This window comes from Lagopus muta, chromosome 1 (assembly GCF_023343835.1).
Source record: "Lagopus muta isolate bLagMut1 chromosome 1, bLagMut1 primary, whole genome shotgun sequence".
Lineage (NCBI taxonomy): Eukaryota > Metazoa > Chordata > Aves > Galliformes > Phasianidae > Lagopus > Lagopus muta.
In genome coordinates, this window is record NC_064433.1 from 76,431,266 (window position 1) to 76,444,719 (window position 13,454).

A 13,454-nucleotide genomic window follows, 5' to 3' on the forward strand; every position below is an offset into this window, starting at 1 on the left:
TGACACTTTTACAGAAGCTTAACCATCTTCTGAAGTTTTGCCCCAGTTCCCATAAACACTTACTTCACTGAAAATACGTCCCAAATCCATGTCTCAGGGAAGTACTTCCGGATGGTCTCCACAGGACTGCCAGCATCCATCTGTTTTAACATTGCATAGTCTGAATCATCAAGGAGTTGTGAGGCACTGACTAAAAAAATTTGTTACAGGAAAAGGTAAGTCAAACTCCATTCTAATCAAGGAGGATACAATGCTTCCAGTTAGTGGTTATTCTTTAATAGAATTATAACATTGAAAGAACAACTTGAATAATTTGATCATGGGAAGACTCACAGATTCAAACTCTGAGCTGCCTCTTTGTTGGAACTGAATACAGCATTCCCTGTACTACATTCTTATCCTCACATCAACTGCTCATTGGAAACAAATGTATTGTTCTTTTGTCATTTCAATATTTCATGTTTTCTAAAGCTTCTTCTCTTACAGGGGTTGATCATTCTAATTCCACTGCCAGCAAATCCAGGAACACCAAATGTTGTAACAATGGCTACTGAGGGTACTTTTCTATTGCACCAAAGAAGTCAAATGTGGAACTCACTGCCTCCAGATATTATGGTTGCATATAGCTTAATAAATTTCATTTAGCAGATTGTATTTATACATGGCCAGAAACTGCAGTTACACTTATCCTTCCAGAGTTCCAGAGTAGGGAGACCAATTCTGACATTGTTTCACAGTGATGTGCCTTATGAAAGGCTTTCCATCAGTCTTTGAAGTCTCTACACCCTTTCATAGTGCACAGTAGTCTCAGGCCATGCTCTGAAGACAGATCTGGCGTTTCAAAACAGAAGATCAGATCTGTTATGACTAGGAGCTTCCTCAAGACTAAAGGCTATTGTTTGTAATATTAGCTGAGCTACTGTACCACAAAAATAAGTAAATAAATAAATAAAAATCTCACAACCTAGTTATTTAGGAAAAAATGGAAAAAATCAGTCATTTAGGAAAAAAAGTAATGTTTTTTTTTTCTGTCTTTACAGTCACTGATGCTGCAAAGAAGTGAAATGACCTACACAGACTCTTTAAATCATATGAATGGGAAAACTGGGAACAGAACAGTTTTCCCACCCTCTGCGCAACACATCAGCGCACAAATTCGTATCACCTTCTCATCACCTTGGCCTACTTCTGCCATAGTTATTTCCCTAGTAATTGCTGGAATGTAACTACCTTGAAGTAGAGACTGTCACTGTTTAGGTTGCAATAGGTAAACCCTGATTTGGTGGAATAAAGCCTACTCTTCATGCTTGGCAGTCTACCCAATGTAGATGGATGGTCTTAGCATCTACGGGATCCTTGCTGTAGAGCTTGGCGTGTGATTCACTGAGCACACAGTGTTAACCAGATATTTCTTTTTAGGTGAAGATAAGGTGTATCAGTTTCATATTTCAGGACTGAATCCAGAAGGAAGTGATACTGAATTAGGCTGACATATCTTAGTACAAAGTTTGATTGTTCTAGTGTAATTAGTATTCAAAGAAGTAGAGGCGAAGAAAGGAGCATGATGGTAAATTTTAGGTAGTTGTGTGGAGATAAAATGAAGCAGGTCTTCTTACTAGAACCACTGTAACTCCTTTCCATCATATGTGCTGTGTAATGCTGGCAGATTTCAGGTTTATGGATCTTGTTGCTAGTGAAGACTTTTAAGCCTATTAGCTGTGAAACAAAAAAGAAAGAACAATAAAAAAGCAAGTAACCTTTTGAAATTAAGCTATTTTTAATATGCCAAGCATAGATGTATCTGGAATTGGTCAGAACAGTAAAGGCTTGTATATAAATGCTAAGTAGACTGGTTCAACCCACATTATTGAAGCTTTATCATGATATGTTCATCCCAAGGCTAAATCCTGACATGATTAGATGAAAAGTTTCGAAGACCATAGTCTACCTCGGGGACACCTGTCTTGGTGAAAATGATGTGTGAAAAGCATTGAATTGAAAGTACCCAAAAAAATTACAAGCAGGACTCTTTAGATTTTTTTTTTTAATGGGTTATTACAGTAACCAGAACTTTATTAAACCACTATCTACACCAAACAGAGAACTTGCATGACTGAGGAAGGGATTTCTGGTATTAGGCCAGTACTCACGACTGTTTCCTTATTTGAGCCTATTCACCAGCTTCTGCCCTAGCACTGAGGAGACCCCTCAAGGTTTTAATGGCTCAGAGGAGCACTTAGGTACCAGCAATGGGCTATACAGAGGCAGGGACTGGGCCTGGCTGTTGCCTTGCATACACAGATTAGCAAGCTCACAGCAAATTTCATTCAAAAAGACCTTCAAGATGGGGAAGAAAAGGAAAGGATGCTGTATTCTAAAAAGAAATAAAGAAAAATCAAATTCTGGTGCTTACTTTGAGAATTTCATAAACATCACCTTCACCATCAGGAGAAATGGGTACATAGGTGAATCCATTCAGTAATATGTTGTCAAGTGACACACAGGGGTTTACATCTTCTTCTTCCAAGTAGTAGTCCTTGAAGCTATAGCCCCGGAGTTCCTTGAGTGGGAGAAGGTTATACACCTTGGAAAATACAAACAACCAGGTAAAAATGTGGCAAGTTAGCCCTCACAGGGACACAGAAACTAACAGTCCAGTGATAGAACACGGCTACTAAAACCAGTTATGGTGAATGCCATACATGGCCTTGTATCCATCCTGGTGTTAATAAGTACCTAGTTAATTTTTTTATTACTTATTACTAGAAACAGCAAAGACTTACGGAGCTGGGAGAGAGTTCATCTTCAGGCTTCATGAGGAGGACGCTCCTGTCCACAGCACGGAGGGCACACAGGGACCTTGGTGAAGAATGGAGTTTCAGGCTTGTGTTGGAGGCAGGAAGTTCTTCCTTGGGTACAAAACTCAAGTTGACCTGCAACACCAGAAGTTAAAGTAGCCAGTTTTCCAGATGCTGTTACACGCTCTTAGATACTGAAGTATCTAGCTTTGTGAATTGAGTTCTGCTAGTGCTCTACAACTCTTCTAATGTATTCAGCTTTTACTAGTGTGATTCATAATGACTAGCAGTTATCTTTGTTATTATGTTTTCCTTCATTTTTGCAGTTAGGCTTTGTAACCTATTCTGAATATAAGTTACTAAACCTCAGTCAGTGTCTGATGAGACAATTTCATGAACCCATTGTGAATTCTGCCTCCATGATGGTATTAATAACTGAACGTATGGCCATGAAGAAACAGAAACACTGATTTTTACTTACTTTATTGAGAAGGCAACTTTCAACCCGGAATTCTCCTGTACTAGCAATGACTTCTCCACTGGGTGAAGTGGTATACACAAGCATTTGTGCCAGGGGAGCAATTGTCACATCAACAGGTAAGATCAACTGGAATATCCCATAAGCTGAAAGAAAGAAGAAATATTAAGCTATATAACAAGATGTTCCAGCCTATATATTTGTCTTCTTGATATAAAGAAGTTCACAACTTTAGTTAGGAGGGGCATGAAGTCTACATGACTGAAGTCCATGCTTATTGCTGAAGACATCTGCATTCAGTTGTGATAGTGATTACGTAATAGCCAAATTAGATGTTTGGTGGGTCTCAACATGCCCTCTGGATCCTCTCATCCTCTCCAGCTATCATCTGGCATTACCTCCTAATGTTCCTAGCCCCTTTATTCCTCAAGCTCTAAGATCTTCTGCAGTCTACAAAACAATAGATGACCAAAAAAGAATATACATAGAAATTAGGGAGAGTTGTAGCATGCAGTAGCAGTCAAGGCTGCAGTATGATTGAAAGAAAAACTTCTCAAAGTTACTCCTAAGCTAATATTTACCTGAACACCAAACTTTTACCCCAGCTACCATGGGAAGTGCTCCTTTATGTTGAAAGGATCTTTCTAGGGGGGCCTGAGTTTTATTTCACAGTTTGTATGAAGGTGATAGAAAGTCTCTTGGTATGAGTCAGGGTGTTAGTTTAGTTACTACAACTAGTGGGGAAGCAGAGACTTCTAACACCCTCTCACAACATCATGTCTTGTAGCAACCAAGATCTTTTAGTTCTGCATACAGTTTATTCCCACTATGGTGCAAATCCTCATAGACTTCCAAAATGGTTTCCCTGGTCTCATTGTCAAAAGACTTTTAAAGATGCAACACAGACAGTCTCAATCACTCAAATGTATACTCCATGGACATTTATGTATACAGAATTACATACCTTGGTTGGAACATACATATATACATGTTTTCACAATTATAAGAGAGAAATAACATCCTCAAAGATAAAAAGAGAGACAGAAGGAAAAAGAGACATCTTCCAACTCACCTGTGAATCTTACAACATTGACAAGTACTCACAATCAGAATTGTTTACATCAATCAGCAGGAAAGCATTGAGAAAAAAAATTGTGTGTATTTTCTGTTCTATCTTCTAAAATATTTTGGTCAAAAGCATAGCAACAGAAAGAATTCAGACAAAACAAAACCAATTCAAACTACTTAATCTAAGAAGAATTAAATTTCACAATGTTCTTCAGTTTTTAAAAATGTTTGAACTGAAATAATTTCTCTATATCCTCCTATCCTCATCTCACAGTAGATGCTAAAAATCCATATTTCTACTCACCATTTCCAGGATCCACAGTCAGATCATAGGTGTCTGCTAACATAATACTGCCCTTGGCCATCACCTATGTAACAGAGAAAGATTTCCATAATCACTGCTGGTGGTGATGAAGGGAAGAAAAATGAATGTTCACTGGGTAAGCTGTAGGATATGTGAATATGAATAGTAGTAACTGGGAGCAAAGAAGACACTAAGCAAGAGTCAGACTCAAATTTACTAAGTTTTTTAAGCCAGAAATGTTCCCTCCTTGAAAGACCAGTGTTTCCTCATTAGTCAGATCCAGTTTCCCTTTTGTACACATTACATGAATATTTCAAGTTAAAATGCACTTTGCCTCTGAACTCACAAAGGTTTGTGGGTTGATGTGCACTTTTCTAACATTTTTGAACATACTGGTGACCAAAGATTGTCCTCACTTTACTCTCATTTGCTTTGTGAAACACAGTAGAGAAAAAATGAATCAGAATTATTTCCATAACTCACACAGAGTTTGAATAGAAGAACACAGGCTGTAAACAACAAGTACTTGAATCAAGTACCTGAAGCCAGACTTAAAACATTCTGAATGCTGCCTGCAATTTTCTCATTTCGAGGAATACTTTCCTTTTTACAACCCCAAATGCTCTTTATACAATTACTTCACACTCCTATACTCTATGGGAGATATCTGTGACATAATACTGCGTATTATAATACTGCATATTACTGCATAATACTGCATAGTAATGCTATGACACTGTATTATTAATTTCAAGGTGTGGCTATAAAATGTAAGTTTCCTGACTGCTTACCTGCTCCTATTAAGATAATCTTTCCCAAGCTGCTAGGATAAACAGGAATCCTATGTTTCAATTTATGGTTAAGAGTCTTGACATATCACATGGATATGTCTACCACAGTTTTCTATTCCCTTTCTGGTTTTTTATGTCTATTCCCCTGATTTCTTCTAGATCTGCATAGCTAGAAGAAATCTCATCTCTTCTGTTAGTATCACTAAATGAAATAGCCAGGAAAAAAAATTAGGGGGAAAGAAATACTATCTGAGTGTTCACTTGATTCTTTCTCTTTTCCCAAGCACAAGTCATGGACCATTGTTCAGTCACAGCTGAATTAGTTTATCTTCTCTGCCCTCAATACAGGCATATTACAATTTGTTCCAGTGGCCTTGGTATCCTGAACTTTCCATCACTGATTGATCTATGGGAAAAAAAAAAAAAAAAAAAAAAAAAAAAGACTCTAAATTTATCAAGCTTTTCCAATTCTGTAGCTAGAGGTCTTACTTTAGTTTCAGTGGCCAGGTATCTACCAAAAGACTGAGAAGGAAACAGGTTTCCAGATCATCTTTCATCTTCTCGTAGAATGCTAGTTTCTGAGCTGTAACCATTTAGGAACCAGAATGTGGAATGGGATAGGAGAGTACTAAGAAATGAGAGTCTTGACAATATTTTGTACATCAACATTTTGTCTCTCATCTGTTCTTAAGCAAACACAGGCAACCAACCCAAGTCAAAAAATGGAAGACAACATGGGAAATATTATGGAAATTTGTTTAAGTCCAACTGCTACTGGTCATACTTTCAGTTTCAAGCTCCCCCCACTATAACTGGCTAAGGACTAATCACCTAGCAATGATATGGTCGCTATGGACATGGATCAAAGTAACCACAAACAATTCTTACCAAATAGTAAATGATAATTTTCCCCTGCTGCTCAATAACTTCTGGTGTGAAGATATAGTGCACCTGGATCTCTGCAGAGGAGCCACAACTTAACGTCTCCAACTTGGGCTCAATTTTGAGGAAGCTCTTACTGGGGGAGTAAAACCGACTTATTCTACGCATGGCATGCTCACGTGAAGGCGTGATCCAGTCACTGACATAACAGTTCAGTTCAGGTTTATATTCAGCCTGATAAAGAAGAATAAAAAATTCACAGCTGACTAAAACCAGGTAACAAGTCACATGAATGTCCATGGGTAAACTCTGGTTATGTTCTGTATCTCTCGTTCTTAGATGAAGGTAAAGAAAAAGATACATAGAAAAACATGCACAGGAGACAGAGAAGGGAGGTGACCTGCCAACAAATCTCACTTAATCTCCTTTTTGGAAGAAAGGCTGATGACTTATGTAAACATATTTCCTCTGCTGAACAAAAAAGACAGAGACAGGCCCCTGCCCTGTCTCTATCACTCACCCGGATTTCCAGGGAGGCTTCTGTGAACGTGGTAGTATCAATGGAAAACCAGGATAGTCCCTGCTCATCTGTAGTGTAATTGCCTTTGTATATGTCTCCATTCACAGAAATCCTGATGGTTTCATTGGCAATGGGAACATCATTACCATCTACCAGCTTCACCTAGTAAAGCAAAAGCAAACTTCAGGTTTTAAGCTAGAAACAGAAATAATTCCTAAGTTCTAAAAACCCCTCCCCCTCTTCTTCTTTGCCAGGCTAGATGTTTCTTATGGAGAAGAACAAAATAGAAGAATGTGGAAATGCGCATGGTAAGTCCTAAGTTGTTTGAGGTAGCAGATCTTCATCAGCAAACAATCTAATCATCAATCAAACAATCAATCATCCCATGGAACTCATTTATTAGCACCTTGATTTTCTTAGCCAGTTTTAATTGTTCCGTTCAGCCTCTTTGATGACATCCACCGCATATCAACTGCCTCTTAGTCCAGGAATTCTGAGTTCAATTAGGCTTGTGCCTTGCCAAAGCATTAGACTAACCTGCATCATGGTTAGATCTACACTCAGCTATTTCTCCTGCTGTTCCCATCATGTTGATAAGACTTCCTTGTTTGAGCTCAGCTCTCACTTATTGCCTTATATTGCCTGGTGACCATTAGACCGTTGGTGGAACTTGAAACTGTTAACATCCCTGCTCTGCTTTGCTCCTGGATAACTTTTCCTTGTGGAATGGCCCATGCTTACTGCTCCCTGATGTTATCCTTGTATGACAGAACAACAGACTGTCTATTCTTTACTGTGATGACAGCTGGGAGGTTCAGGGACACGTGTTTCTTAGGTACCCCTGCAGACAATAATTTGGCTGCCTTTGTGGAGGTTATGTCATCTGCACACACTGCTATTCCAATTGATGAAATTACATACCAGTGTCATGGTTTTATGATTTTTGATTGTTTTTTTTAATGGTTTTTATGATTTTTATCAGTATTCCACGTTACAACATAATGTAGAGAACTGGGAGTTAAAGAGTCCAGTTCCATGGACTGCCAATTTTTTGAGTATCTGGTTTTCAGAAGAGAAGAAGAACTACATACCCCAGAAGATTTTTTCGCTTCTGTTTTCTGTTCAGAGAGATAGATAAAACTGTTCACAAGACACAGGACATTACTTTTTCCCTTTCTGCTCATCTCTGCGTGTGTGCTCCCTAGCTGTCTCAACTTCAGCATTAGAGTAAGACCTTTGGTTTTTGGACACTCTCTCATTTTATTTGATTTATTAGCTTCAATTCCAATTGTACTGTATTATCGTTATCTTGCATTCCAATATCATATTTAGTAGATTAACTTGCCTCCTCAGATCATTGCTACTGTTTTGTTTTTAGGTCCATCTCCCTACACTTTCCTTTTCCCCCTTTCCCAGGCAGGTCTGTGGGTCCCCCCACCCCATTAGTCACGGAACTGGGCTGAACCAGCCTGTAAACCATTGACAAACAGTGAGTTTGCTGTGATATTACACTTTCCAAGGTCTCAGAAGTTACCCACCCAGCCAAAGAGTGGGATCCCTGGTCTGTAATGAGAGTCCAACAGGTCAAAGCTGACTTTGCTCATTATGGATGTGATTTCACAGGAGCCTGTTCCAGTCACAACTATTCCTGAGAGAGAGCACAGTAAAGAGTGATTATTAATGAACTTTAACATTTTTAGACATGCCATTCTACCTTCCTCATCTTTGCCAAGCTCACCTCTTGTAGCCTACAGTTAGTTTCCCACATACATGATGATACATACCTGTACCATCTTCTGTGATCTTGCCTTGCACCTCAATGCTCATCTTATATCCCCTGCGCCGGAGTTGAAATATCTTAGTTCTTACTACAGCAGAAACACACCCGTGAACATCTGCCTAAGTAAGGATTTGAAGAGAAAATAGAAACAACTTGGGTGTCCTGTAGAACAGAAACTCTCAATGCAACATGCTTAATTTGTGTTCACGTAACCTCAGATTTATGTTCTTAATACTTAGTTCTCCAGCCATGCAGAGATTTCCTTATTAACTCCTTTCCTTATTAACTCCAAAACAAAACTCAGTTTTGTTTGTCTTCCTGCTTCTTTTCATTGTCTTACTCTCCTCATTTTTTTTACTTTTTCCCTTCTGCATTTGACCCATATATATATTGCCTTCTTGTCTTCTCATTCTCTATGCTTTTGCTCCCTGCCAATCTTTCCCACAGTTATGACATTCTGTCAAAGGTTCTTTCCTAGTTTGGTGATAAATACCAGACATCTCACAGCTGCTAGTTAGTTACTAATTTCACTGGGGTCAGGATTTCAGCTGTGGCGTTTTCTTCATTTCTGTTTCCAGTTTAATGACTGCTCTCTGAAGAACGTCTTCCTCTGAGAACATCTGCTTTTTTCCTGAACAGTTATCACTGATGTCCTACCATCTACCAACAGTCACAGTTTTGCCCTCTTAATTTAAGCAATACTGCCCATTACTCATAAGAAGGACTCCTACATTTTAATCTTGTAGCTCACCTGCCTGGTGAATTCTTCACATACAGCTTCTCCTTCTTTTCTATAACAATGTGAAGCAGAATGGGAAAATTTCCGGCACACTTGGACACTCACCATACCAGGGACTGGTTTTCCATAGGTGTAACTATAATCACAAAGTGTTAAACAATATACTAGATGATGAGATAAGCAGTCAGAGTCACATTCAGACATACATCCTTAAGAATTGTGTATTACTTAGTAGTATTTCTTCTTAAAGCCCAGTCTGATACTCTGATCATTCTAGTGATTATGTTTCCATCATTACAGTAGTGAGATTCTTACATTAGAGTCTGATCTAGGTGGGAGGTCTCCATAGCAATGCAGAAAAATATTGCATAATATGATGTCAGTTATTGCATAATATTATGTCAGTTGGGGGTATCTTTGTATCACAAAGAGTCAAGGGTTCAGGTGAACAGGGTTCAGCAGAACAATGTATAAGTTACAAACTACAATGCTGGTTCTAAACAACCTGCTTAAGTGATGTCAGATCTGACATCCCCAAGTACTGGAAGGTTCAGGAGTGGTAAAGATCTAACTGATGAGATGTAAAGACAGAAAGAGAAAACGTAGAATAAACGAAGAGAGAACTGCTGATTGGTTTGACATCATCCTGTAAGGAATTGTTAAGGTCAAGTAGCAGCCTCAGAACATACAGGGTGGAAATAGCCTGCCTGCATGAGATCTCTTTTAAAAGTCCTTTTTTTTTTAATGTGATTTTTGTTGTTGTTGTTTAGTTCATAGTGGAAAGGAGAACTGAAGGATGCTTGAGAGAGATTTACTCCAGCTCTGTGACTCACAGACCACAGACGGACACTGGAAGTTCCTTGTCCTCAATTGTGATCATCTTAGGCAGCTTCACCAGGACCTCATACTTGGGCAGCACTGGATAGGAGACAGAAAATCTAATGTGAGAAGAGTGAAAAGCTGTATACTGCACAGAAACCCAAACAGGGAGCCGGAATCAGCTCAATATGAACCATTAATGGTCTTCAGTACCACTGCTACCCCTTTCTTATGTTTCTGTTGACTTCACCACCATTTGTTTTTAAAGGGAATTAGGAAGGGTGAGGGTTGTAGCCTCTACCTTCCCTCATTTGCAGCACATACTTGTGTGACCCTATTGACGTCAGACAGTTTTATAGATTGATCAGATATGCCTATTCGGATGGACACACTGCTATCTGCATGTTGCGTTCCATGTTTCACAACACATAATTTTTAGTTAAGCCAAAGCAGTACATTCACCACCTATGTGATTTACTACATTGAAACAGCTCAAATAATTGATTCTCTCTTGATGTTTCTCATTGTTCTGGAAAACCCAGCCTGCTATGAAATCTCAGGTTTTTTTCGAGTGAATGAGGTGGCAATAAAATCTGATACGAAGGGTGGCAAGTAAAAAGCATGTTTTGTTTCTGACTTGTTACATCTCACTTCCTAGACTTCATCCTGCTACTACGTCCCTCAGCTACTCAAGCCCAGGACTGTGTAATGGCCTACTTCTGGGGTTTGCACCTGAAGTTTTTTTTGTTTTTCCCGGTGCAAGAAAGTAAAAGGAGTGAGATTGCACAGCTCCTCAGCTCAGTGGTTCAATACTCTTCAAAAGGCTCAGCATGAGATGTAGAAGAGTTAGCAAAGTGGGAATGAGGCTAAAGAGCAAATAAAAGGGAATGTAGCTTACCATAAGTCTAGGAAAGGGACAAATATCTTTAGTTTGGGGAGGAGGCCTGTAACATCTTTGTGGGAGGAAGGCACAGCCCATCTGTTACAGTGACAGGGTGGAGCCTATAACCCAGTTTCTGTTTCGGACATTTTTATGACCATAATAGTCTCAGTGCCTAACTGTGACCCAGATAAGACAGATCCCAAGCACTTCAGTTACAGTCTTCTTTGGATCTGCATCCTTTGCTTTCCAGAAACTGTTCTGAACAATGAGCTCGGTGAATCAAGTTGTTTACAGCCAGGGGATCCCCAGGGAGAACCAGCAAGGGGTACAGGCCAAGAGGCTCCTCAGATGCACATAGGCTAGGCAGAGACACATCTACGCACAATAGATTTGGGGTTAGATTAGGTAACCCAAACAGCACATAGTTCCTTATTCAGTCTCTACTACCAGCCTACTTTCATTTTCTTATAACATTTCTCAAGTGGTATTCTTTAAATTGGGGTGCAAGGGTTGTCTTCAACCAACCAGTTTCTAAACTTTTCCAGAAACAAGAAGAAAAGGAAAAAGAAAGAGAAAGAGAAGCGATGAAGAGACTGTGAGTCAGGATCACCAAAATGCTGTAATTGCTTGCTTTGTATCTAGTGCTACTTTCAGCAAACTGCATGCCTAAAAATGCGAACCTGGGGTGGGATTTACAAAGAAGCCATCATTTACAAAGAAGCTACATCCTTCTGTATCAGCCCCTCTGAATTCCATTGCCTATGTATTCAGATTTCTTGTTTTCTCCATGTCATTCCTAAAAAATCCCAAATCCCAAGGAGGCCAAAGTAAAAGGTATTTCGTCAGCCCTGCTTGCAGCCCATATCTCCTTTCCTTACCATATTCCTCTACGGAGAAGGAGTGCTCCACGTGGGCAATGAAGTTCTTTTGCACGACTATTTTGTAGGAGCCTTGGATGGGGTCAGAGGTGAGGGGGAAGGAGAGCTGTGTAAGGCCAGTCTCAAGTTCTACCCCTTGCCATTGATAAACACGGTTTCTCTGGGGATCCTGCAGATGAGAATAACTCCATGTTACGAGTAAGTTACGTACACAGTCAGGGCAGTTTGGTGAAGGCTGCTCCCAAGGACAAAGCATTGGAGTGTCCAGGAAATACACATCCAAGCTGGGAAATGCCTAACCTTAAATAATAATCTATGAAGAGCTGTGACTTCAGGATCTCTTACCTGCCAATTCTGCATAACTAGCATGCAATAAAGCACATTGTTTTTAACCACAGATGTCCTGTGCTGTCTCCTCCTCATAAACATGTGCATGCTTACAAAGGACGAGGCCAGGAAGTTGGAAAAGAAAGACTGACAAGGTAGCAAGGCATAAAGATGGACATCAGGAATTAATTGAGCATGGGGAGAAAGAAAATTTTTGGACTGACTCCTTCACTTGCTGTACAGTCTGTAACAGGAATTTTTTTGTGCTTGGGATAGAGCATGCTTGAGAAGTAGCGCATAGTATGCTGAGGAATTAGATACATGATTTACCTGAGAAACTAAACAAGTCTACATAGATAAGAGTCCAAATGTTGTCATAGGGTAAGGATGCAGGGGAAGGAGCACAGAGTACACCAGAATACAGTAAGCACATCCAACATATGTGCATCCAGCTGAGACCTCTCCTTTTTTCTGGCTATTCCTTATGCTGGACCATATATCACTACAGTAGTTGAGTATTGCTCACTATGTACCGACTGTCAATAAGCTGTGCTCCAAAATCATCAGGTCAGCCCCAAATTTCTTGTAGAAGTCACCAAACTAATTGCCCTTTGCAGGCACCTCAGCAGCATGGTTGTTTACAGCCTTTCATTTTCTGCTTGCTATATGTGTTGTATATTGGTTGTCACCAAAAGCCTATTTATTATATATAGCACAAGATAAATAATTTCAGATGGAGTACATTCACTATTCTGAGGTTATATTCCCATGCTCAGGGAAAATGTGATGTGAATGTCGTCTTAGCCAGAGGCCACCACTCAGAAACCAGAAGAGTTTGTCCCCATGAAGCACTCTCTGAGTTTGGAGAAGACACGGGCCATAAAGCATCCTGTGGTTCTGATGAAATCTTATCTGTCGTAACTCATAAACCATGGTGAAAATATCACCACTTGTTTTAAAGAACACCACAGGGCCTCATTAAAGGAGAAATCTAAATTTTTTATACAACTGGGCTTGTAATCTTGTTGCCATTTCTTTGATGCATTTATGGAGAATGCATTTATGGCAGCCAGCTTGTTTCTCCTGGGAAGCTTTTTTTTTTTTTTTTTTTCTTTTAAATGAAGCAATGGGTCAAATTAACAGGTTAGAAATAGGTTCACACTAATACCTGCCTTTGTGGCTGACTG

The 13,454-nt window shown here is 39.5% G+C and overlaps 1 protein-coding gene across 4 annotated transcripts in view; it reads right to left on the reverse strand.

Annotated features, from left to right (window-relative positions):
• LOC125697068 (alpha-2-macroglobulin-like) overlaps window positions 1-13,454 on the reverse strand; it is a 37,145-nt gene that overhangs the window by 12,670 nt on the left and 11,021 nt on the right. For 3 of the 4 annotated variants that reach the window (XR_007378663.1, XM_048953667.1, XM_048953684.1), the window contains exons 6-18: window positions 11,941-12,109; window positions 10,194-10,278; window positions 9,373-9,496; window positions 8,626-8,740; window positions 8,380-8,489; window positions 6,842-7,003; window positions 6,328-6,555; window positions 4,649-4,712; window positions 3,280-3,422; window positions 2,784-2,933; window positions 2,414-2,584; window positions 1,617-1,716; window positions 64-190 (exon numbers count right to left, since the gene is read on the reverse strand). Coding sequence is in view for 3 of the 4 variants with exons in the window: in XM_048953667.1 (XP_048809624.1) it covers window positions 64-190; window positions 1,617-1,716; window positions 2,414-2,584; window positions 2,784-2,933; window positions 3,280-3,422; window positions 4,649-4,712; window positions 6,328-6,555; window positions 6,842-7,003; window positions 8,380-8,489; window positions 8,626-8,740; window positions 9,373-9,496; window positions 10,194-10,278; window positions 11,941-12,109 (1,748 nt within the window). In the remaining variant the exon portion in view is untranslated. Of the gene's footprint in view, window positions 1-63; window positions 191-1,616; window positions 1,717-2,413; window positions 2,585-2,783; window positions 2,934-3,279; window positions 3,423-4,648; window positions 4,713-6,327; window positions 6,556-6,841; window positions 7,004-8,379; window positions 8,490-8,625; window positions 8,741-9,372; window positions 9,497-10,193; window positions 10,279-11,940; window positions 12,110-13,454 lie in introns of those variants that run through there. The other variant, XM_048953691.1, reaches the window with a different exon arrangement.